Below are 27111 nucleotides of genomic sequence, written 5' to 3' on the forward strand. Positions count from 1 at the left end.
GTAGGCACACAGGTTTTGCAACTGGACTTTGGGCACCCAATGCTGTTGTCCGTAAGGACTGGGAGGCACCACTTATTCTCAGACCCCTGTTCTGGGTGGCAAGGTGGAATGGGTGAAACCACCAGTCCTCAGGCCCCTGATGTGAGTGGGTGAGGACCCTGCTTAATGAGCAGGGTGGTGTCAAATGCCATGAATCTGCCACTCGCCTTGGCTGTCGCAGTTGAAAATAGGTTTCAGGTGTATACCCCATTTTTCTATGCTAATGAGGGCCTACACTGTTGAATTGGCCACACAGGTCTAGGCAGGGGTGAAAGGCATTTGAAATCTGTGGACCCCTTATGCCTGTGCCTAAACAAAGTGGCAGTGCCTGTCCTGAGTTGCCAGCTTAGGGGAGTTGGTGATTTTTGTTTCTTTGTTTTTCCCTAAAGCCAGGAGACTGGTTTGGGAGCTATAGCTCATATTTCTGGCCTAGGGGCAAGGCAATTTTTGAATACTGCTGGACCAGTACCAGAGTGGAGTGGGGAGAGGGGCAGGGAGGGGAAAAGTGGCACTTCTCCACTATGAAAGTGCCAGAGGGGGAGGGGTTATTTTGATCCCATGCAGTAAGTTAGGCACTTTCACAGATCCAGTGACACTTCCCCCTGGCCCCAGAGGCTTGAGCAGACTCTCTGCCACCCAGCCTCTCCTGATGGTATAAATCATGTCCTGAGTCCTATTGCTTGCCTCAGCCCATGTGCACCAGGTGATCCAGCCTGCCAGATGCTGGCTAGCTCAAGTCCAGCACTTCTTTGCTGCTTCTCAATGGTTTCTCCCTCCCCCTCTTGCTCAGTCTGGCTCGTTAACTTTGTCTTTGATGTTCAGGGCTCCTAGATGGTCATATATAACCAATTTAGTTGTTTTTTGAGGTCTTTGTTGTAAGAGGGACCCCAAGAAGCATCTGACTATTCCACCATCTTGGCACCACCTCCCATAATCTTTGTGATGCAGACTGCCACATCTTTCTCCCACTGAGGAGCTGGTGGGTTTGAACCACTGATCTTTCAATTAGTAGCTGAGCACTTAACCACTACACCACCAGGGATCTTCTCCATAAAAATTACAGCCCTGGAAACTCTATGGGTCAGTTCTACTCTGTCTTATAGGGTCACTATTTGTTGGAATTGACTCAACAGTAATGGGTTTTTGGGTTTTAAGTTAGGTACACTGAAAGGATCATAATGGTATTATAGCCTTGCTCGTACTAGAAGATTCGTTTTACATTTAACTGATTGGAATAGCATCAAATATCAATTATGCCCCTTCCCCTTCATACAGGCATCTAAAATTATTCCTCAGAAATAAAATGAAGTTTACCTCATAGCTGCTTAACTCTTCAATTAAGTGTTTTTCTTTGTAAACAAATTCCTGCTCCTCTTCTTTTAATTCTGTTGTAAGTTTTTCAATCTGTGCCACAAATTCATTGATTTCTTTTTCTCTAGAAGTGGTCTAATTAGAAAAAAATAAGGAATTGTCATTTCTCTTATAGAGTTCCACCTTACATTTTCAAACAACTAGGTAAATTAATGTCTCTTTGCATGAGACTTGTCTCTGAATTTACATTACATAATTTCTTAGCAACTACTGAGGGGGATTTTTTTTTTCTCCAGAGATTAAATTTTTCATTAGACAATATCTATAAATATGGCATGAGGGACGGGAGGGGTGGGGGATGAAGGAAAGGCAGAGAGTAAATACAGGAGTGAAATAAATGATGTTTAGGCTCATGTTTTTAGAGATATTTCCCTAAAGGCCAGCCTCAAATAAGTTTCTGGTTGCATGGTCCAGAAGTATAATCTGAAGAGAATTGCTAATTCACTTGCTAAATTTCTGAAATTAACATACAGCTAATGGATGCATGTCTTAAGAAAGTTAAACAGTTCACTCTAAACACAAAGTCAGCAGAAAGGAAGATACCTTTTAATAAGATAAAGTTTATTTAAAAATGGAAGGAGAATTACTCTAAGGCAATGTAGGGGACTAATTTTGAGTATCTTGAGGTCCCTTACCTCTTCATATAATTGAATTTTTCTTTGTTCTGCAACCTCAATTTTATTGATAATTTCTTGTATATCAGCCTTTGTCATGAGCACCCAACGTGCATGCTTTTTTAGCAAACAAGCTATTTTCCACTGAGCTATAATACTAGAGAATGGAACAAAATAATTACCATTAAATTGATACAGCAGTTTACTGAAAAGATGAAGGAATTCAAAGTAAAATAAGTCCTACTATTATACAAAATTGTGCTCTTAGTGATGCAGACTATGCACATTCACTAAAAACCAAGTAAGACAAAACATTAACTGCCTTAATGCCGTCTCTGCAAGTTGCCTCAGAGTAAGAAGTTGTGAGTCTGTGGACAAACCACATTGGGCAGTTCCTCTCCCCTGAGCAAAGGGCAGAAATAGGAAAGGCTTTAGGGGCATGTGGAAAAAGAAGATGCCCAGGCAGAAATAGTAACTGAATTATTAAATCACCCAAAGTGCTAATAAGAGATTCCAGGCTTCTGGGTTCTCAAATGTTTCTCTCTATCATAACATTAAAAAAAAAAAAAAAAAAAAAGCTATATACTTGGAGAATGGTAAAAAAATATCACTGGAGTCTGTAAATAACAACGATAAAAAAAAATGCAGCTAACTTTTGGTAAGTGCTTTCTAGTTGCTGGCAGTGATATAAATACCTAAATCATATCTCCTTTGTGACTCACAACAACCTCATAAGGTAGGAACTACTATCATTCTCCTCTTCATAGGAATGAGAGCAAAGACAGCCTATGTTCATAGCGGTTCAGTCAAGGAACCTGTACTTGTAACCCCTCTCCTCTGTCACTACACTGCACCTATCACCTTCTCACTGATTCACAAAGAAGCCTAGACGACCAAGAGGCATGTGCTAATGTTGGCAATTTTACTTTTTGGTGGCTACACTTGATTGAAACTGAAAACTTTGGTTCTGTTCAATGCCAAAACATCAAACTAATAAACACATCTAAATCTGAAAGGATTCACACAATTTAATTTAGGGAAATCATTTCTTTAGATGCTAGTAACTGACTTTATTTCCCGGCCCCCACCAACTTTGAGGCACCGTTCATTACGATGACATATACTACTTATAACACAAATAAATTTTTTTTTACCATCTCTGACTTTCTCTTTCCAGGTTATCACCCAGAATTCTTATTTGTTTCCGGTATACTTGCTGCGTTGCTCTAAAAACGAGAAAAATACATTGGAATTTTGCATTTGCGGGAGGTGTTAGGATACATAAAAGACACTTTTGGCTTAATTTTTATTCTCAATAAGGCTACAGTCTGATTGGAAGACAAAACAAACCTTGGGAAACAACTACATATTTTAGTGGCAGACTAACAGAAAGAGGGTTACAATTCTGTGTACCTGCAAACTGATTCTGCAAGCATCGAGGTGGATATCGAAGGATAGAGAAGAACAGATTCTGGGGATTACTATAGGTGGATGTTTAGTAGAAGGGAGGAAGGTCGATTGGCAGAATGGAGGAACAATCTTACCAAGGAAAGGACATAATCATTTGTAAAGACACAGAGGAAAGGAACAAGTCATGGCTGTGTTATGACACAAGGTAGGCTTGCTACATACATACGGCAGCAAAAGGGGGAAAAGTAGCACCATGATACTGACGGTATTACATTCAGAAAATTGTTGAGAAACTCTGAATTCTGGATTGAGTTCTGATTTGAAACAATATTTCATTCAAAAAGTCAATATAGATTCTTGAACTAAGGGAGAGTAATAATTAAGGGATAGAAGATTTTCTTGAGGTAGAATGGATGTAAATGTGAAGATTCTAACAGGAGTATTAGAGGCCTTTATTTTTATTCCCTTTTTTTTTCCCCTATTATGTGCTTGAATCACAGAAATAAACTGAAGGCCGTATGAGTAAAATGCTACTTAATTTATGTTTTTTGAAAGGTAGAAATATTCATAGATGAAACTTACAATATGAACCACTGTTAAATACACTAGAAATAAACTGTGCTCATATTTTCTTTCTCTCTTTGAAATCATTGTATGGGCTTTCAATTTCCTACAACAATAAATCTAATATCTTCTCCTGAGGATATTATTTCCCCCAACCTTATAGATTTGGCTTATTTACATATTTAATATAACCCACAGAGGATTTGAACCAATTTAAAATAAGAAAGCAACAATAATTTTTAAAATTCTAAATGAATACCAATATTGGGCCACAAATTTGGCTATGAACTTCCTGGGGACACAGCAATGATGACACTATAATTTATTACAAAATTTGCATTGTTCTTCAGGAAAATAAACCTCTATTCAACTTGATTTTCTGTTCCTAATCTTTCATAGGGAGGAGTTAGTAGTTACATTTCTGAAGCTGACATAACAAGAAACAGATGTTTAAATACATTCTTTAACTATATAAGGACAACCACTGAAAGAACATATACTCCAGATTTGTGTTGGCATGTGCTCAAATTTTTGTAACTATCTTATTTCCATCCCCCATGTGTCTGTCATTTTGTCATATTGTGGGGGCTTGCGTGTTGCTGTGATGCTGGAATCTATGCCACCGGTATTCAGATACCAGCAGGGTCACCATGGAGGACAGGTTTCAGCTGAGCTTCCAGACTAAGACAGACTAGGAAGAAGGACCTGGCAGTCTACTTCTGAAAAGCATTAGTCAATGAAAACCTTACGAATAGCAGTGGAATATTGTCTGATATAGTGCTGGAAGATGGGCCCCCCAGGTTGGAAGGCACTCAAAAGATGATGGGGGAAGAGTTTCCTCCTCAAAATTGAGTTGACCTTAATGACGTGGATGGAGAGAAGCTTTTAGGACCTTCATTTGCTGATGTGGCATGACTCAAAACAAGAAGAAACAGCTGCAAACATCCATTAATAATCAGAACCTGGAATGTATGAAGCATGAATCTAGGAAAACCAGAAATCGTCAAAAATGAAATGGAACGCATGAAGATTGATACCCTAGGCATAAATGAGCTGAAATGGACTGGTATTGGCCATTTTGAATCAGACAATCATATAGTCTACTATGCTGGGAATGACAACTTGAAGAGGAATTCATCGTGTTGCATTCATTGTCAAAAAGAACATTCCAAGATCTATCTGGAAGTACAACACTGTCAGTGATAGGATAACATCCATACACCTACTAGGAAGACCAGTTAATACAACTATTATTCAAATTTGCGCACCAACCACTAAGGCCAAAGATGAAAAAATAGAACATTTTTATCAGCTGCTGCAGTCTGAAATTGATCAAACATGCAAACAGGATGCATTGATAATAACGTGATTGGAATGCAAAAGTTGGAAACAAAGAAGAAGGATCAGTAGTTGAAAATATGGCCTTGGTGACAGAAATAATGCCAGAGATTGAACGACAGAATTTTGCAAGACCAATGAATTCTTCCCTGCAAATACCTTTTTTTACCAACATAAGTGGCAATATACAAGTGGACCTCGTCACATGGAATACACAGGAATCAAATTGACTACATCTGTGGAAAGAGACGATGGAAAAGCTCAGTATCATCAGTCAGAACAAGGCCAGGGACTGACTGCTGAACAGACCATCAATTGCTCATATGCAAATTCAAGCTGAAACTGAAGAAAATCAGAACAAGTCCACGAGAGCCAAAATATGACCTTGAGTATATCCTGAATTTAGAGACCATCTCAAGAACAGATTTGATGCATTGAATACTAGTGGCCAAAGACCAGATGAGTTGTTGAATGACATTAAGGTCATCACACATGAAGAAAGTAAAAGGTCATTGAAAAGACAGGAAAGAAACAAAAGACCTAGATGGATGTTGAGCAGCTAAAGCAAAAGGAAGAAATGATGAAGTAAAAGAACTGAACAGAAGATTTCAAAGGGCAGCTCAAGAAGACAAAGTATTATAATGACATGTGCAAAGAGCTGGACGTAGAAAACCAAAAAGGAAGAACACACTCAGCATTTCTCAAGCTGAAAGAATTGAGGAAAAAATTCAAGCCTTGAGTTGCAATAGTGAAGGATTCCATGGGGAAAATATTAAACGACACAGGAAGCATCAAAAGAAGATGGAAGGAATACAGAGTCATTATACCAAAAAGAATTAGTTAATGTTCAACCATTTCAAGAGGTAGCATATGATCAGGGACCAATGGTACTAAAGGAAGAAGTCCAAGCTGCCCTGGAGGCATTGGCGAAAAACAAGGCTCCAGGAATTCATGGAATATCAATTGAGATGTTTTAACAAATGGATGCAGTGCTAGAAGTGCTCACTCATCTATGCCAAGAAATATGGAAGACAGCTTCCAGGCCAACTGACTGGAAGAGATTCATATTTATGCCTATTCCCAAGAAAGGTGATCCAACCGAATGTGGAAATTATAGAACAATATCATTAATATCACATGCAAGCAAAATTTTGCTGAAGATCGTTCAAAAATGGCTGCAGCAGTATATCAACAGGGAACTGCCAGAAATTCAGGCTGGTTTCAGAAGAGGATGTGGAACCAGGGATATCATTGCTGATGTCAGATGGATCCTGGCTGCAAGCAGAGAATACCAGAAGGATGTTTGCCTGTGTTTTATTAACTATGTTAAGGCATTTGACTGTGTGGATCATAACAAATTATGGATAACATTAGGAAGAATGTGAATTCCAGAACACTTAATTGTGCTCATGAGGAACCTTTACATAGATCGAGAGGCAGCTGTCTGAACAGAACAAGGGGATGCTGAGTGGTTTAAAGTCAGGAAAGGTGTGCATCAGGGTTGTATCCTTTCACCATATCTATTCAATCTGTATGCTGAGCAAATAATCTGAAAAGCTGGACTATATGAAGAACGGGGGCATCAAGATTGGAGGAAGATTCACGAACAGCCTGCATTATGCAGATGACACAACCTTGCTTGCTGGAAGTGAAGAGGACTTGAAACACTTACTAATGAAGATCAGAGGCCACAGCTGTCATTATGGATTGCACCTCAACATAAAAAAAAAACAAAAATCCTCACAACTGGACCAATAAGCAACATCATGATAAACGGAGAAAAGATTGAAGTTGTCAAGGATTTCATTTTACTTGGATCCATAATCAACAGCCATGGAAGTAGCAGTCAAGAAATCAAGAGACGCATTGCATTGGGTAAATTTGCTGCAAAGGACCTCTTTAAAGTGTTGAAAAGCAAAGATGTCACCTTGAAGACTAAGGTGCACCTGACCCAAGCCATGGTATTTTCAATTGCATCATATGCATGTGAAAGCTGGACCATGAATAAGGAAGACTGAAGAATAATTGACACCTTTTTTTGAATTGTGGTGTTGGCGAAGAATATGGAATATACCATGGATTGCCAAAAGAACAAACAAATCTGTCTTGGAAGAAGTACAACCAGAATGCTCCTTAGAAGAAAGGACGGCAAGAATGCGTCTCACATACTTTGGACGTGTTGTCAGGAGGGATCAGTCCCTGGAGAAGGACATCATGCTTGGCAAAGTACAGGGTCAGCAGAAAAGAGGAAGACCCTCAATGAGGTGGATGGACACAGTGGCTGGAACAATGAGCTCAAGCATAACAACCATTTTAAGGATGGCGCAGGACCCGGCAGTGTTTCGTTCTGTTGTACATGGGGTCACTATGAGTTGGAACCAACTGGACAGCACCTAACAACAACAACATCTTAGTTCCATAAGGTTAGTCTCTTCACTGTCCTATATGCATATCATGTATCTCCTTGTGTGTGGTAACATTATTTCCTTATGCGATTAGTAAACAGAAAAAAATCTGACCTGCTTTTAAAGGCCGAGCTCAAAGGTTAAATCCTTATATAACGAAGGACCCTTTGACTACACTTTCTTTCTTCTCTGGATGTTTTTTATAATCTACACTTTATTGCCTTATGCCCCATTAGTCGGTATGTAGAATGGTAAGACATTTATGTAAGGAATTTTGACAATAATTATAAAAATGAAAAATATGTGTTCCCTGTAACCCAACTGTCACGATTTTATTACACAGAAATAGTCACATAGGTGGACAGAGATATGTTAAAGGGTATTACCTCCAAAAATTGTGATACAGGTAAACTGGAAAAAAAACTAAATGTCCATCAAGAGAGTATTGAGTAAATAAAACATAATATAATCTGTAAAAGAAATATTGTGTGGTTGGAGAAATGAATGAAGGAACAGGTCCCATATATATGATTTAAAAATTTTTTGAAATAGTTTCAAACTCAACAGAAAAGTTAGAAAAATTGTGCAAAGAATTCCCATACACTCTTCACCAACTTCTCCAAATGTTAACATTTTACTATTTATTCTGCATGTTTCTATAATGCTTTCAAATCCCGTAAGGTCTAAGTCACTATTATGCTTTCAAAATACATATGTTTAATCACCCGTAAACTTAGAAATAGAAATATGTCTACCCTGGTGAGGCTCTCTAACATTGGCTATGAATCAATAGAAACCTGTAAGTTATCAGAAAGTTATTTAGAAAACTTCTGAGCTTAGACATAGGCACATGTGAAGAATGACAACCTTTAAACTAATTTGACTTTGACCTGCCATGCTGTAACAAGAGAAAACACAGTTAATCTTTGTAAACTAGCCTTGAGATATAAGTTTAAACAACTTTCCTAACCTCTAACCTTGAAGAAAAAAAATGTGACATTCAGCTAATTTCTAACCCTGGAGAAAAGACCTAACATACTAGTCTTTGACATCACTCTGGCCTTTATTGCATGAGGCCGTGGTGAGACTTTCACCTATAAACCCTGAATTTCTGCTCTTTCACTGAGAGTAGGCAGCAGCAAAGGGATCTTTCTCTAGTCTGTTACTGTCTCTGAAGACCGAGAGCTTGGTAACACTCTGCCCACTGCCACTGACCCCAGACTCAAGCTACCAGGGACCTCCATGGATTCCAGTTGTGGTCAAGCCTTTCTCCCTAGACCTCTTGTTAAAGGCAAAAGCCTTAAGTCTAAAGATTTGGACTCTAACCATTGAGTGAACATTGTAATTGTTAATTCTGACTTTCTGGTTTTAAATCAATGTTGTGAGGTCTTACTTGCATGCCTTGCCATGACTACGTTGCAATAAACTAAAAGAGTTTATGCATGATAAACCTGAGTATCTCTCTGTTAATTTTCTAAGATAAAATCCTACACAACATTATGTTTGTTTTATCATTCTCCCAGATATAATTTTAAGTGGAAAATATCCAGTTATAGAAGAGTACAATCCTATTTAGGAGAATACATATACACATTTATTCTCTAAGTTATATATTCCTATATTTGACTTTTAATATCTGATACAGGCATTATTTTTCTTACTGGAAAAATTTAAAAGAAAAATTAAAGTTATTTAGGATGGCAGAAATGAACACATGGGCAGTTAGTGTTGTGACAATATTCAGGGGCAAGCTTGTCACTAGATCCCCCACCTAGTTGATTCCTTGCACCCAGCAGCCCACCTAGAACTCAGAACCTGCCTTTCCCTTTAGTGAAAGAATCAACGGTAATGACTTTTTTGCACTGTGAAACAGAGAGAGCTAATTATAAACTTCTTTTTCTGTAGTATATTAGAAATTGACATAGACTTATTGTTACCATTTATTTCAAAATACGTGCAGAGGAAGAATAAAGATTAAACATTCCAAAGGCAACAAACATACCGATGAAGCTCTTGTAGGGTGATGAGTCCTTCTTCCATATTTTTGATGTCTACTTTTCTTTGTGCTAGGAAGTTTTCTTTCTGAGCAATAAATTCCAATTGTCTCTGATTTCTGCCATGAAAAAAACAAAAACAAAAAAATGGGGTTATCATATGTTGAGTGTTGGAAAAAATCATTTTTAACTCTTCAGTGTGAGAAACTATGTGCTCACAAATAAGAATTGAAGAAGTAGTTTGCAAAGTTCAGTTCAGTCACCTGGCCAAATGAATGAGTAAATAAAACAAATAAACAAAATATTTTTTCTGGTAGAGACTAAATCTAAACTTATGCATAAAAGTTTCACAAAATTTATAAAAACTTCCAAGCCATGGAAAGGGTGCTAATTGCAACAGTAACCATGAAATTGAAACCACAGAACAACAACAATAACCGTTCTAGTCACATTCAATCCCCCGAGAAGGGCAGGTCTCTCCTAACACCCTCATTCACCCTGTTATTTCCTTTTGGGAAAGATGAAGGAGTAAGATCAAGTTTGCATAGTGGCTCTCCCTCTTACTAGCAGTGTGACTTTGAATAAGAAACTTCACCTGTGGATGTGCCTGTAAAATGGTGATCACAATACCTATCTCGCCTGTTTGTAAGGATTAAGTCAGTGCAGTAATAGATTATTATATAATTTTACGCTTATGTTAAAAGAAACTGAGAACTTCTGGTAAACGCAGCTGTTTGACATTAGACTTAACCCTTCCCAGAAACTTGTGATAGTCTTAACTCTTTCCAGAAACTCTGATAAAGATTTAACCCTTCCCAGAAACTAAAAACTCATGATAAAGACAGTCCTGGGGAAAGTTATGCTAAGAATTTTTAAATTGCAAGGTTAGAAAGCACCTAATTGCAAATAATGAGATAAGCCATAATTAGCCTATAGAATATAGACACACAAACTTAATAAACCAATCTGAACTAAAGCCTCACTTTTAGATTGCCCCCTACAGCCAATTAAGTGAATGACAACCAATCATTTCAAATTTTCTTTTTGGGAAGCCCCCTAACAGTTTGTACTGTTTATAAACTGATCAAAATTGTAACATGACAAGCTCATCTCTTCAGAGAGGTGTCTCCCTGCTCGAGAACAGTTTTCTCCGTTGATAAGTCCTTCTTTAATTGACTTGCTGATCAGAGATTTTTCTCTTGACTCTTGCAAGATTTTATTCTGTAATATTCACTGAGCAAACCCTGGTAAATGGGCATGTCCTGGGGTTATACTGATGGTAAAACAGAGTGACTGCCTTTATCTCGTCGTAGCCCAGTGGGAGAAAGGGTGTTGTACCTGGCGGATTACAATAAAGAGGAATGGCATCAGAGGGATGTTTTAGGAGGACTATTCTGGTGGGAGGCAGGAGGATGAGTTAGGGGTGATAAGGCAGAAGGCAGAGGAACATTTGAGAAGCGTATCAAACCAGAGTGGCTGAAAGGGCTGAAAAGAACGGAGTAGGAGAGGAGGATATGATGTATCTCAGAGATATTCGGGAAGTGGAATTGATAAGCTTGGTGACTGAATGGAGTCCAATGGGTGGCAAAAGGGGATTTCCTGGAAGAATTTCCCAGTCTCTGGGTTAGGGGATTGTGTCAATGACAGAACCATTCTCCGAGATAGGGAGACGGGGTAGAGCCAGTTTCTGATGAAAGATGGGAAGATCTGCTTTAGAAATGTTTATAAACACCACACATTTATAGAGCACCTTGGTGCTAAGCACTCAATCGCAGTTTTTGAATTGGAGAAGATACAATTTAGTGGGTGTACGATTACAGTGCCATGTTTTATATGCCAAAATTAAAAAAAAAAAAATTCCAAATGAGTACCTCATTCAGCATAGGGAGTTTTAGGGAAGACTTCTCAGAGATATCTGTGGAATATCTGCCGTATTAGTGTTCTATTGCTATATAACAAATTATGAGTGGCTTAAAGCAACACTGATTGATTATTTCACAGTTTTCAGGAGTTAGAAGCCCAGGTACAGCATGGCTCAAATGGGTTCTCTGCCCAAGAGCTCACAAGGCCAAAATCAAGGTGTAGGCCAGGCGATGACTGTTATCTGGGGTTCAGGGTCCCTTTCCCAGCTTGCTTGCTTGTTGGCACAATTCATTTTCTTCCCACATTTTCCATGTTGCTCCTTCCACTTTCAAGCCAGGAATAGGGGTCAAGTCCTTCTCAAGCTTTGAATCTTTCTTACTTTTCCTTCTGTTCTCCTCTTTAGCTGGAGAAAACGCCCTGCTTTTAAATTCTCGTGTGATTAGACCAGCCTATCTGGATCACCTCCCTAACTTAAAGTCAATTGTGCCATATAACAACGTGATGTATTATTACATTCACAGGTTCCAGGGATTAGGGTGTGACATCTTTTTGCGGTGGAGGGGTGAGACATTATTCTGCCTACCGCACCTTCCAAATAATGAAGTGGTGAGCAATCCAACATATTTGTCTAGAGTCCATATGGAAAGCATTTTGCTGAATCTATCAATTGTGATGTCAGCAACATAGAGGTAGAAGTGGAAACCATTTCCCTTTCTGTCCTTCATCATTCCTCCCTCACTATCTCCTATCTGCCCTCTAACCCAAACGAAACCAAACCTATTGTCTAGTTGATTTAGATTCATGGCTACCATGAATTGTGCTCTACTGGGTTTTCTTGGCTGTAATCTTTATGGAAGCAGATCACCAGGCCTTACTTCCGCAGTGCCACCACGTGGCTTCAAACTACAGTTGAGCACAAGCTGTTTTTACCACCCAATGACCCATCCCTCTAAACTAGGAGGGTCCTAAACTGGAGCCAGAATATTGGGATTGTGGGAGGAAGCAGTGTGAGATAAAAAAGACAACCATGGTCCCCTTTTCCACTGCAGGTTTCCCAGCCTTAGGGATGCCTGAGCTAAAGGAGTAGAAAGGTTTTAAGATTGATCAGAATTTGAAGTTTTGGTATTATATTTATATATCTATAATCTATGTATAGATTATATATCTCTGGACTTTTTTAGTTCCTGGGAAAATACTCCTTGTCCCCATGAGACTTTCTAGAGAAACTATGAGATCTACCTGTGGTAGAGAGGGATAAAAGGGCAGCAGTAGAAAAATAACTTCTCCTTCTTGTACCCTACTAAGTCCAGTTTATTGATTAAATGCTTGTGGGATCCGAGGCTCTGAAGGAAGGCTATGCTGGATCTTGGGGCAGAGAGGCCTTGGTATCTTGCTAGTGGAGAGCAGTGATGATTTGAGATTTCAGGAAGTCATCTGGCCAGAGGCAAAGAGACCAGTCTGAGAAGATAGGTTTCCATTGGTGGGAATGTGGAAATGCAATAATTACTGCTAATCGAATCCCTGGGGGAAGTTAACAAGAATTATGTTATAAGATCATATAAAAGATTGCTAAGATGCAATCTGAGAATGTAACATTTGTTACCCAAATCAGGAAACAATAATCAAGACAAATGATTAAAGTCTTACACTAGAGGTTTAAATTCAAAATCGAAATTCCCACCTAAGAGTTTCTATAGGTTCTAAGAAGTAGGTAAATACTAGCTGAGTGTAGGGGAAAGAGAATATGGTAAAATGCTTGAGGAGAGTGGAATCATGGAGATTTCAAAGAATAATGTCAATAAATATATAATCCTTAAATATAATTATGATAAAATTTGATAGTTAAATATAAATAGTCTAAGTCTAAGGACATCGCGATATCATTTCTGCAGACAACAAGTTCCAGGATAGCAGAGAATGGCTGTGTTTTAAAAATCTGGTGTTCTTCCTATACCTCCCTGCGCATAAAACCAGACACTTTCATGAGCGCCTCAGTATTTGTTGAATAAAGTGAATGAGTATTGTCTTGAATATCTAATGCTGCTATAATGGAAATACCACCAGTGGGTAACTTTAACAAACAGAAATTTATTTTCTCATAGTTTAGGAGGCTAGAAGTCCAAATTCTAGGGGGAGGCTTTCTCTCTCTACAGGCTCTGGAGGGAGGTCCTTGTCTCTTCAGCTTCTGCTTTCTAGTTCCTTGGAGACCTCCATGTGCCTTGGCATCTATCTTGCCCATCTCTGCTCACTCGTTTGCTTGTTTAATCTTTATATCTCAAAAGAGATTGACTCAAGACACAGCCTATACTAATTTTGTCTCCTTAAGATCACAAAGACAATTCATACCCAAATGGGATTATACCCCTGACAAAGAGGTTAGGATTTACAACACATACTTTTGGGCGACACAATTCAGTTCCTAACAAGTATGTGAATGTAATTATGCTGAATCTGTTTTGGGGAGGACTTCAAGTACTTAACAACATAGTAATAGCCATCATATTAAGTGTAATTCACATTTGGTGAATTACATTTTTCATTGCCTTTCAAATCTGGTTTTCCTTATTCTGGTCAAATTTTCTTTATTCCATTTAAGTTGACCTGGAACTATTACCAATTTATGAAGATTAAATGACAACAAGTAAAAGCAGTAATTATTCTTTCAACAATCTGATTTGGAAGCAAAAATAATGCATTTGGTTAATAGATTTGATCTGATTCAGATGAGGAAAGCTTTGTGCCTATAGGGGCCCATTAAAAAAAAATTAGGGGAATGTTTATTTATTGTCGGGGAAAGAATATTTCATTGTTATCAGTAGATTTTCCAACTAGGTCACCACCGCGAATAGTAAGGAAAGCACTCCCTAACTATAGCGTGTTGATTTACATATACGGCTCATGGGGAGAAACATACTCATCATGGATTTTTCTTTTCCTAAAAAACATCTCATCCTCTTCACCTAGGACGATCTTAAATTGTCTGGCAAGAGTAGTTAGTTTCTCTCGTAGCTCTTTATTCTCTGAACGACCTTTGTTCAGTTTTTCAGCCATCTAGAGAAAAACAAAAATATTGAATAAGAGGACTTGCTTCACAGTTCCTTTGAGGTAAGTCAGGGTCAGGTGGGCAGCTCTCTGTAGCACTGGGTATATTGTCGAGTATACAGCAAATATGCCATGAATACTGAATTATTTAATTTTATATCAAATATACAACTGCACATTTTGGGGCCTTGGCTATAAGTTGTTATGACAAAAGTGTAGAAAGGTAGTAAACGTTGATATAAAACTATTGAGCAATAATCCAAATTGCAGTAAGAAATGGGATTAATAAATTATAATATTCAACAAGCTCTGTGTGAGCTTCTCCCAGGAGATGAAAAACACTAGGGGGAAAATATAACATGAACAGGAGCTCTTGCTCAAAATCACATTGATTAGGTATTATGCTTGCTTTGCGTTAAATATTTCTACTTGAGGACAAAAAATGGTACTCATCAGTGTTCTGAATGAGGTAAGAATTTTGTGCTTGGATGCCTCCATTGAATTGATTCAAATTAGGTAAGAAAGTTAGGTATAGTACAAATGGTACACTGGATAGGGTGAGGGCCACTAGAACAGTTGAATTAAAAAAAATCTTAAAAGTATTGAAAAACTAACAAGATAATGAGGAATTATTAGGCCTAATTCTAGGAGAAACCCTCAAAATATCTTTTGCCCTGAGGACATTTACTGATATGGCAGGGAATTGGTAGCAATAAAGAGTGACATAACAGATGTGAAAAGGTACCAAATAAAATTATCAATTGAAGTATACAATAATCAAAATAAAGTGGACTTCATCAAAGTTAGTAAATTACATTCAGCAAAAGACACTAATAACAGAGTGAAAAGTCCAAGCACAGAGTGAGATAGATATGTACATAAATACCATACATTTAGAGTACATATGCTGTTCCGTACTTGAGTAATATTTCACAATAGAAAGTCTTTTAAAAGTTAGAAAGGGATTTAATGTCATCATTGAAATTGCCCAGTGACTCGTGAGAATATGACTGGATGTCACCAAGAGCCCATAGTATCTGCCATAGTGGAAATAATGAGTCAAAACCCTGCCCCTTTGAAATGGTCACTAAGTTGTACCTATCGAGCTTGGCTAAAAGTTGCATATTGAAGGCAGCCCTTTACATTTGCCTCTTTGATCAAGTCAGCCATGCTAGCTTAGGGGTCCTGAACTGTTCAGATAGTCATTATGGCTGAAAGCTATAGAACTTTAAAGTGAAAGCTGCCTAACCATTCCTACAACAGAGAGTAAATGGTAAGTAAAAAACTCTGCCTAGACAACGGAAGACAATTTAAAGCCAACCTTATTCAGTTTCTGTCTTTTGATATCTTGCACCTTCTATCTCCTTGCAATTAAAAGAATCAGAGGAGGCTTAGGCCAGAAGGGAAGTTATTCCTAATGCTGGCAGATTCCAAAACCAAAAACAGAAAGATATTGAATTGGTACAAATCATTCTCTGGGAGACAACTACCTTTGATGGCCCTGCTGAGCCTCAGGATGTGGCTCTAGGCCTCAGAGGAAGGGAGGAGCTATGCTTTCTAAGAGAGAGGGAAGAATTTGGACGTGGAGTCGTAATATATCCTTGAGCAAGAAAATGGATGAGGAACCGAGAAAGAAAGGAAAGGAGGTCAGTAGGGAGGCTTTGGGCTTTGCAGCTGGATTTTTCCACGTGATCATTGAAATTTCCAGAAAAATTTGCAGTAGATCATGAAATGTTTAGTGTTATTAAATTTCTCCTAGAAACCAGTGAAAGGTATGAGTTTTACCCCCTTGTGGACTTAGGGACAGAACAGAGGTACAGGAATAAGGCAGAGAGTACCTGACACTAGAAGTCAGGAATATTGAAGTTAAGTATGTGTATCTGAGGGGAAAAGGGGACACCAAGGACGTTTCACCTTCCACACAAGGACCCAGGAGAATCTCAACTGGATAAGATGTGCGTGTGTATTTGTATGGGTGTGTATTCCTATCATACATACTGTTTTATCATTTGGTGTTTGTCACTCAATAATATACTGTGCACAATACTATTATTTAACCAAGGTCCTTTTTTGAGGGGCTGTAATGGTATCCCCCAATTGTCCCCTATCATAACGAATGCTTATCTGAATATCTTGTGGCTAAACCCTGGTTTACATCCGTGATTACTTATTTATGATATTTCCTTTAATCTAAGTCTAAAAAATGTCTAGAGAATTCTCCTGGGGGCTAAATCTGACTCAAATACCTTACTAACATGATTAAGTACAGAGCATGTTGCTATACTTCACAGGGGCCACACAGCAGAAAGAAAGTCCTAAATTTACAGTAATTCACATAGAAAATGTCCATTAGTCATGGATATTCCTAATGAAAACTACCATACCCACATGAAAAGTTATCAAAAAACAATTCATCTTCACATGGACAACCTTTGCTCTTTCATACACTTAAAGTACTTTGAGAGGGAATAAAAATTTAAATCAATTACTACAAATGATCATGACCATTATTAGCCAATTAAAAAACCTACTTTTGGAAAATTTCACACTTCTCAGCTATATTTAAAATAAATTCTAATTATAACCCAAAAATCATCATTTCTGTCTTTCTACCTGTTTTATCTTCTGCAGGAATTCATCTTTTTCATAACCAGATATATCATTTAGTTTTTCCTTATGATTCTCAAAAAAATGTCTACAACGAAGAAGCCAAAACAGAGTCACATTAGGAAGTATTTTCCAGCAAAGCCACATTTACTTATAACATCAGAAATTTCCAGTCTACAAATCCTCAAGCAACATACTTATTCGTATTTTCCTAAAATTAAAAAAAAAAATTCTTTTACACTTTTGAATTGATGAATAAGTACATTATTTATTCATTTCAATTACTGACTATATAATCCTCCATATTTTCTCTTGATCACCTGAAAAACCAAAAAACAAACTCAATTTCAACTCACAGTGACCCTATAGGCTAGACTAGAACCGCCCCGTAGGGTTTCCAAGGCTGTAAATCTTTACAGAAGCAGAATGCCACATCCTTCAACTGTGGAGCAGCTGGTGAGCTCAAAATGCTGACCTTTTCGTTAGCAGCTGCGTACTTAACCTCTGTGCTACCAGGGCTCCTTCCTCTGAAAGACTGGTAAAGTTTAAAATGAAAAGGTGATCATATAATAATTTAGTAAATTAAGAGAATATAATTTTCATCTCCTATTAGGGAAACCCTGGTGGCATAGTGATTAAAAGCTACAGTTGCTAACCAAAAGGTCAGCAGTTCAAATCCACGAGGCGCTCCTTGGAAACTCTATGGGGCAGTTCTACTTTGCCCTATATGGTCGCTATGAGTCGGAAGTGACTCGACGGCAACGGATTTATTAAGGAAAGGTTTTTAAAAACTTAAACAGAATATTAACATCTAGAAATGCTTCAGTAAAAATAAAGTATCACACTTACATTTTATCCTCCAATATCTTACAGACTTTCTTCAATTCTTCTACCTTTGTTTCCCATTCCTTTATTGATTCATGTAGTTGTGCTATCTCTAAACTGTGATCACTTAGAACCTATTGAAAAATTAAAAAAAATACGACATCCAGTAACCACTAAATAGTTCTTGACAGCAGCTCAATTCCACTAAATATTTATACTGTGCTCAACTTTTATATTGGAGTTGTCCTTTAGTAGAAAAATTACATTGTAATTGTTTCTTCATTCTGAAATCATCAGAAACCACCCAACATAATAAATTTTTGTGGGGGGGAAGGACCAAATATGGCAGTGAGAATCTGGAAACTAGAAAAGAACCTTTCAAAACATGAGTTCACTTTATTGTCTAATGTTTTTAAAAGTTAAATAAATCCAAGGCAATCTATAGATTCAATGCAATACCAATCATAATTCCAATAGCTTTCTTTGCATAAGTAGAAAAGCCAATCTTCAAATTTATATGAAACTACAAAGGACCTCGAATAGTCAAAACAAACTTGAAAGAGAGTAGGAAGATTTGCAGTTCTCAATGTCAAAATATATTATAAAGCTACAGTAATCAAAACAGCCTGGTAGTAGTATAATTATAGACATACAGAACAATGGAATAGAATTGAGAGTCCAGAGATAAGCACATACATCTGTGGTCAATTCATCTTCAACAAGGGTGCTAAGTCCATCTAATGGAGAAAGAATACTGTATTTTTACACAAATAATGCATGTCTTCTTCGTTTGTTTGCCAATCGTGCCCTCTCCCTGCAAGGTATTTTCGTTAAGCACGCTATGCTAAATTTTTTTTTTACAGCACCTTGTAAAAAAAAATTGGCATAGTAGCATTTAGGAAAATATCTTGCAGGGTGAGAGTGCAGGTGGCAAACATAGAAGGCATGCATTATTTGCATAAAAAATTCGGTAGTCTTCAACAATGGAGTCTTAGCTATAACACCAAAAATACAAGTAACAAAAGACAAAATAGAAAAATGGGACCTCATCGAAATTAAAAACATTTGTACATCAGTGGACTTTATCAGCAAAGTGAAAAGACAACCTCCAGACTGGTAGAAAAAATTTGGGAATGATATATAAGGTAAGGTTTTAACATCCAGAATATATAAAAAACTACTACGAGTTAAAAATAGGCAAATGAACAGAGATCGAAGTTGATTAGTTGTTACCAGGGATAGGAGGGAAGGGGAAATGGGGGTCATTGTTGAGGAAGCATTGAGTTTCTGTTTATGGTAATGGAAAATTTGGCAATAACATTGGTGATGGTTGCATGACATGATTAGTGTAGTTAGTGTCACTAAACTGTACATATGAAAACTCTTTAAATGGCAAATGTTGTGTTATATGCATACATACATACATATATGTGAGTGTGTGTGTATGCCCATATGTTTCAGTTTGTCATACTGTGGTGGCTTACATGTTGCTGTGATGCTGGAACCTATGCCACTGGTATTTCAAATACTAGCAGTCACCCATGGTGGACAAATTTCAGCTGAGCTTCCAGACTAAGAAGACTAGGAAGAAGGACTTCGCAGTCTACTTTTGAAAATTGGCCAGTGAAAACTTTATGAATAGCAGCAGAATATTGTCTGATATGGTGCTGGAAGATGAGCCCCTCAGGTTGGAAGGCACTCAAAATATGACTGCGGAAGAGCTGCCTCCTCAGAGTAGAGCCAACTTTAATGATGTGGATGGAGTCAAGCTTTCTGGACATTCATTTGTTGATGTGGCATGACTCAAAATGAGAAAAAGCAGCTGCAAACATCCATTAATAATAGGAAAGTGGAATGTACAAAGTATGAATCTAGGAAAATTAAAAGTAAAAAATGAAAATGGAATACATAAATGTTGATATCTTAGGCATTAGCGAGCAGAAATGGATTGGTATTGGCTATTTTCAATCAGACAATTACATGGTCTACTATGCAAGGAATAACAAACTTGAAGAGGAATGGCGTTGCATTCATTGCCAAAAAGAACATTGCAAGATCTATCCTGAAATATAACACTGTCAGGGTAGGATATTATCCATACGTCTACAAGGAAGACCAGTTAATACAACCATTATTCAAACTTATGCACCAATCAGTAATGCCAAAGATGAGGAAATTGAAGATTTTTACCAATTTCTGCAATCTGCAATTGAACAAACAAGCAATCAAGATGCATTGAAAATTACTGGTGATTGAAATGTGAAAGTTGAGAACGAAGGTTCAGTAGTTGGAAAATATGGCCTTGATGATAGAAATGACAATGGAGATCACACAATAGAATTTTGCAAGATCAATGACTTCTTCATTGCAAATAACTTTTTTCAACAACATAAGTGGCAACTGTACACGTGGATCTTGCCAGATGGAATACACAGGAATCAAATTGACTACATCTGTGGAAAGAGACGATGGAAAAGCTCAACATCATCGGTCAGAACAAGGCCAGGGGCCAACTGCAAAATCGACAAGTTCAAAAAAATAGGAATAAGTCATTGAGAGCCAAAATATGACCTTGAGTATATTCCGCCTGAATTTAGAGACCATCTCAAGAACAGATTTGACCCATTAAACACTAAAGACCACAGACCAGACGAGTTGTGGAATGACATGAAGGACATCATACTCGAAGAAAGCAAGAGGTCATTAAAAAGACAGAAAAGAAAGAAAAGACCGAAATGGATATCAGAAGAGACTCTGAAACTTGCTCTTGAGTGTAGAATAGCTAAAGGAAAGAAGGGAGGAAGGAAGAAATGAAGTAAAGGAGCCAAACAGAAGATTTCAAAGGGTGGCCAGAGAAGACAAAGCAAGGTATTATGACAAAATTTGCAAAGACCTACAGTTAAAAAACCAAAAGGGAAAAACGCACTTGGCATTTCTCAAGCTGAAAGAATTGAAGAGAAAATTCAAGCCTTTAGTTGCGGTATTGAGGGATTCTACGGGGAAAACGTTGAATATAGGAAGCATCAAAAGAAGATGGAAGTAAATACACAGAGCCATTATACTAAAAAGAATTGGTCAACGTTCAATCATTTCAGGAGATAGCATATGATCAAGAACTGACGGTACTGAAGGAAGAAGTCTAAGCTGCACTGAGGACATTGGAGAAAAACAAGGCTCTTGGAATTGAAGGGATACCAATTGAGACAGCTCAACAAACAGATGCGGTGCTAGAAGCAGTCACTTGTCTATGCCAAGAAATTTGGAAGACAGCTACCTGGCCAACTGACTGGAAGACTTCCATATTTGTGCCCATTGCAAAGAAAGGTGATCCAACAGAATGCAGAAATTATAGAACAATATCATTAATATCACACACAAGTAAAATTTTGCTGAAAATCCTTCAAAAGTGGTTGCAGCAGTACATTGACAGGGAACTGCCAGAAATTCCAGCCAGATTCAGAAGAGAATGTAGAACAAGGGACATCATTGCTGATGTCAGATGGATCTTGGCTGAAAGCAGAGAATAGCAGAAAGATGTTTACCTCTGTTTTATTGACTACGCAAAGGCATTCGACTATGTGGATCATAACAAATTATGGAGAACACTGAGAAGAATGGGCACTCCAGAACACTTAATTGTGCTTATGCAAAACCTGTACATAGAACAATAGGCAGTCATTCGAACAGATCAAGTAGATACTGCAGTTTAAAATTAGCAAAGGCATATGTCAGTGTTGTATCCTTTCACCAAATTTATTCAATCTGTATGCTGAGCACATAATCCGAGAAGCTGGACTATATAAAGAAGCACATGGCATCAGGATTGGAGGAAGACTCATGAACAACCTGCAAGATGCAGATGATACAACCTTGCTTGCTGAAAGTGAAGAAGACTTGAAGCACTTACTGAGGAAGATTAAAGACTATAGCCTTCAGTATGGATTACACCTCAACATAAAGAAAACAAAAATGCTCACAACTGGACCAATCAGAAACATCATGACAAAGGGAGAAAATATTGAAGTTGCCAGGGATTTAATTTTACTTGGATCCACAATCAATGTCCATGGAAGCAGCAGTCAAGAAATCAAACAACATATTGCATTGGGCAAATCTGCAAAAGACCTTTTAAAAGTGTTAAAATGCAAAGGTGTCACTTTGAGGACTAAGGTGCACCTGACCCAAGCCATGGTATTTTCAATTGCCTCATATCCATGTGAAAGCTGGACAATGAATGAGGAAAACCAAACAAGAATTGATACTTTTGAATTACAGTGTTGGTGAAGAATATTTAATATACCATGGACTGCCAGAAGAAGAAAACAAATCTGTCTTGCAAGAAGTACAGCCAGAAGGCTCCTTAGAAGTGAGGATGGTGAGACCTCATCTCATGTGCTGTGGACATGTTATTAGGAGGGACCAGTCCCTGGAGAAGTACGTCATGCTTAGTAAAGTAGAAGGTCAGCAAAATAGAGGAAGACCCCGAAGGAGCTGAAGTGACACAGTGGCTGCAAAGATGGGCTCAAACATAACAACAATTCTGAGGACGGGGTGGACGGGGCAGTGTTTCATTCTATTCTGCATAGGGTCACTTTGAGTCAGAACCAACTAGACAGCACCTAACAACAACATGTGTGTGTGTATACATTTACAACAATAAAAAATAAAATAAATCCATATTCTCATAATCATCTTCAAAATGCTAGAATAGTATTTTAACAAAATTAAAACAAATTGGGTCTTTTGCCTTAATTGGTAGTTATGTTCATGTTGGAAAAAATTTTCTTTCTCTTCAATTATCTTTAGGGAATGGAAAAATTGGACACTGTGAAAAGGTTATAGCTTGATTTGAAAGTAGGAAATGTATATGGAGAAAATTCATGGTCAAACAGACATTTTTACAGTGTAGGTTTTTTCCCCTAAAAAAAGTTTTTACAGCTTTTGGTCCACAATCAGTATTTCACATTATCTCACAGTCCTGAGGCTCATGGTGGGGCCTGGTGCCCAGGAAGGTCTCTGGGTGGGGACCCTGTGCAGTTTTTGGTAGGGGGGAAAAGGTAGGGGGTGGGGTAGTCTAGCTGGTTACAGGAAGAGGAGCAGAGCTGGGGGCTATATAGTGAGTGACCTTTAAAACCAACTGAAGGTCTGAGAGGGTGGGCAGGGGTGGGTGTCTGGCTTTGCCTCAACCACTCCTAACACTAGGCTCCTGGGAGGGGTCAAGATTGGTGGTCTGAGGGTCCTGGGGAAATCTGGTCTCTTACAATGCCAAAAATATCCTAGGACTGTGACCTGACCCTCTCCAGGGGACCTATTTCCCATTACTCCCCCCACCCCACCCCCATCTCCTTCCCTCGGGAAAAACAAATGTTTTTTTCTTTCTCTAAAAACCATCTGATGCCTCTGTGGTCACAGAAACCACAAACTGATGAGCAGAGAAAAGGCAAGAGAGGGAGATGCAACCAGAAACCACTCTGAGCTGGTCTTTCCCCACACCCCCCAGCCCCCACCCCAGCTGGTCCTCATTGTCTCCCTCCCCTCCCAAGCTGGTCCTCATTGTCTCCCTCCCCTCCCAAGCTGGTCCTCATTGTCTCTCTCCCCACCCACCCCCAGCTGTCCTCATTGTCTCCTTCCTCCCCCACCTCCCAGGTCTCTTTCCTCCCCTACACAGCTCAGGCTAAAGCCTGCTGGGAAATCTGCTGCCTGGATGTGCCCTGGCAGGGACCCCATCTCACACACAACTGGATATAAGCTTTGCCCTTCTTGCCCTCAGCCTGGTGGTTCATGCCTGCTAAGGAATCAAGGGAGTGTAGAGACAACACCCCCCCACCCCCACTCCTGGTCTGCTCCCACCCAGCTGCTCACAAACTCTCAGCTGGCAGCACTCACAGATGTTAAAAAAATAAGACAATATCATACAAAAACACAAAAACCCAGACAGGGAGATGATGCGGGAAGAAACCATTTACAACGCCTCAGTAGCTTCCTCCTGGTAGTAGAGGGAAAACTCAGGAGCCTCCCGCAACTGGTCAGTCAGTTGCTGGTGCCTGCTAGAGCCCTGTAGGCTGCTGGGCCTTGCGGGCAGTACTTGGGGTCGTATATCTGCTAACCCAGGCCAAAGACTTGGGTTGGTGCCCTGTGTGTAGCCCATCTGCAGGGACATGGAGGAATTGTGACACTTGTCAGTGCCCAGCTTAGCGCCAGTTGCATCCCTGAAGCCTTCATGCCCACCTGACTTGTACATTTGTTAATGCCCAACTGGAAGCTGATGGCTGAATGGTCCATCGGAAGCAGAATGTTGTTCTTAGGGTCATAGAGATGTCATCTCATGCCTATCATACCCTACTGCCTGGCATATTTGTGGGTGTCCATGTGGGGCCTGATGACACACTAGCCCACCTCCATGATGGCATTATCAAAGTTCTGCTCTTGCTTCTTTGAGTATTTGATGCCAATGTCCACGCTGCTCTGCAAGCCCTTTGTCTTGGCCCTCCCCACTAGGGCAAGAAGAGACACTTGCATCTAGGTCATGTTCCCACTCTCACAGAGATTGTTGGCCCAGGTCCATGGGGTTTGTGACATAGCTGACTATGGCCTTGAGGACATTGGAGAGGTTTTCCAGCTGGTGCCAATTCTGCACGGAGTGGTTGATCTTGGGGTCCAGCCTGGCTGCAGCTTGTTCATGAGTGTGTATAATTCCTTCCTTCAGGTCTTCCGGAATTCAGGCCGATAGAAAGCCCCATAAATTCCTCAATTTAGCTGCAGAGCTGTACCTTCTTTCTATTTGATTCTTGACCTCGGCTGAGCGCCTGTACAAGGGACTCTTGTTGAACTGTGTGGAGTGCATGGCTCGCAGCAGTGGCTAGCAAGGTGTGCAGACTGGACAGGAGAGGCTACAATGCAGTTTTGGGATAAAGAAGAGTGAAATCAAACATGTCAGGGCCTTGGGTGTGTATTCCAGCTTGTGAGGGAAGATGGAGTGGAGAGAGAGGTTGATCCAAGGGAAGGTTCCTCTCATATGCCTCTTCTGTCACACTTAGAGTTAACATGGACAGATTATTTAATGCCACCTCACCCTGAATATGGAGCCCTGGTGGTACAGTGGTTAAGTGTTTGACTGCTAACCAAAAGGTCAGCAGTTCAAATCCACCAGCCCCTCCTTGGAAAACTTATGAGGCAGTTCTACTCTGTCCTATAGGGTTGTTATGTGGCAGAACCTACTCGATGGCAGTGAGTTTGTTTGTTTGTTTGTTTGTTTGTTTGGTAACCCTGAATATACTGTGGGATCAAACACCCGTGGGAAGCATAACGGTGCCCCAGACATGCCAGGTGGGAGAAGTGAGTGGAAGCTACCCCAAACTATTTTTTTCTCTGAGGCATATGACTAAACATCTGGGCCATTGATAGTTCCAGAGTTAACAATATTTATATTTGGGGTCTGAAATCCCAGAACGGTGAAAGGCCTCTGATAAATCATCAGGATTCTAGATGCTTAAGGCCCATCAGGCCTGACTTCTATTATCACAAGCCCTCAACACTCCCTGCCTCAGACATGCAGGCTGGCTTGAGAATCACGTATCATTACTCTTTTCTACCAACATCAACTTGACCTGGCTGCAAAGTCTTCCAAATTAATGATACCATGTGAAGATTCATCTGAAATTCTGTGTGAATTTCCCTCAGCCCATAGGCACACAATGCTGCTTTCTAATCTCAGCCAATAATACAGTGAAACCTGTGAGAGCTGGAACTTGACAGGACTGTCTTGTTTTCCCTGGTCTTGTGAATTTTCCATCTTTGACAGGGTACAGTCCTACCACTTTTCTATCACTCTCTATTACAGGTAAGAAAAATAGTTGGAAATATTTGAGTTTTCCTTCTCTGACAGGTTTCCACCTTACACAGGTTCCAGCTTTCACAGGTTTTACTGTAACAATAATAACAATGGTAACAACAACCTTAACCAAGTATACGCCCCGTAGGCATGACCTCATTTGATCCCCACAAAAACCCATTGAAGCAGACAATATTACTCTGTTTCAAAGGTGAAGAAACTCCAGGTTGGTTGAGCCAAGATTTGAGGCCAGGTCTGTGGGTTCAAGTCTGTGCTTTAAACATCGTTGGCTAGTTCAGAAGTAACTAAGATGTGGCTGGTAGGGCAGGTGCCCTGGGTGCCGCTTGAGGAGGAGGCTAATGAGCAGTTTCTATTGGCCATTGCAGTTTCCACTCCCAGCTCTGAGAGACCATTCGGCAATTTAAAACTAGTGGCTATAGGCATTATTTTCTGCAGATATGCCCCTGCAAGCAGTAAGGGAGGGGTGCAGGCCGGATTGTGGGAGGTAGAGAAGGACGTTTTGAGGTGAGTTCATGCCTGTCACCTTCAAGCCTTGCCTCATTTGGCCTTGGAGATCTTTGGCGTGCAGGTTCAGGAACATATATTCCATTTTCCCAAGCTAGGTTGGTGGGATGCTTCATTTATCATGTCTTAGACACAGAATAGGGCTAAAACTGGAGGTATGCGCTTGGGCATGCAGGTAAAATAAGTTTTATATAATCTCTATATGATCTCCTAACCCTAGCCTGACCCTACACTGTTGAAATTTTAAAACAGAATTACAATGATCTTCTTTTTTTTTTTCTTACATGCACATATCTGAGGGAAATTTTTTATTTTACTAGTACTGATTTGTAATTGGATGTCACAATATATTGTAATTAAAATGATCAGAACCCCCTCCATATAAAGTATAATGAAATTAACCCCCTCAAAAAAAATTTTTTTATATAAAGTATAATGAGATTAAATAAGCATCCTGATAAGAAACTTGATATTTCAATATTATTTTACCATATAGTTTTATACATAAAAGAAATACGATAAGAACACATTAATTCAACTAATTGTGGTAGAAGATTAACAGCTCTGTTTTAGTTAACGTAGAAGTCATATTAACATTAACTATTTCAATTACATTCAACTCCGTAAGATTTAGTTTTCTCATCTTTAAAATAAGGATAATCCTCACAAAGTACTCATCACAG

At 39.1% G+C, this 27111-nt stretch overlaps 1 protein-coding gene and 1 pseudogene across 1 annotated transcript in view; both read right to left on the minus strand.

The window, feature by feature from the left end:
- The window catches only part of CCDC175 (coiled-coil domain containing 175), an 81237-nt gene that overhangs the window by 30561 nt on the left and 23565 nt on the right, over positions 1-27111 (minus strand). Inside the window, exons 8-14 of the mRNA XM_023546215.2 lie at positions 18097-18206; positions 17254-17335; positions 14513-14649; positions 9744-9854; positions 3179-3250; positions 2046-2181; positions 1354-1485 (exon numbers count right to left, since the gene is read on the minus strand). Coding sequence (XP_023401983.2) covers positions 1354-1485; positions 2046-2181; positions 3179-3250; positions 9744-9854; positions 14513-14649; positions 17254-17335; positions 18097-18206 — 780 coding nt within the window. The remainder of the gene's footprint in view (positions 1-1353; positions 1486-2045; positions 2182-3178; positions 3251-9743; positions 9855-14512; positions 14650-17253; positions 17336-18096; positions 18207-27111) is intronic.
- Positions 24103-25725, minus strand: LOC104845775 (calponin-2-like; annotated as a pseudogene).

Source organism: Loxodonta africana, chromosome 10, assembly GCF_030014295.1.
Source record: "Loxodonta africana isolate mLoxAfr1 chromosome 10, mLoxAfr1.hap2, whole genome shotgun sequence".
Taxonomy (NCBI): Eukaryota; Metazoa; Chordata; class Mammalia; order Proboscidea; family Elephantidae; genus Loxodonta; species Loxodonta africana.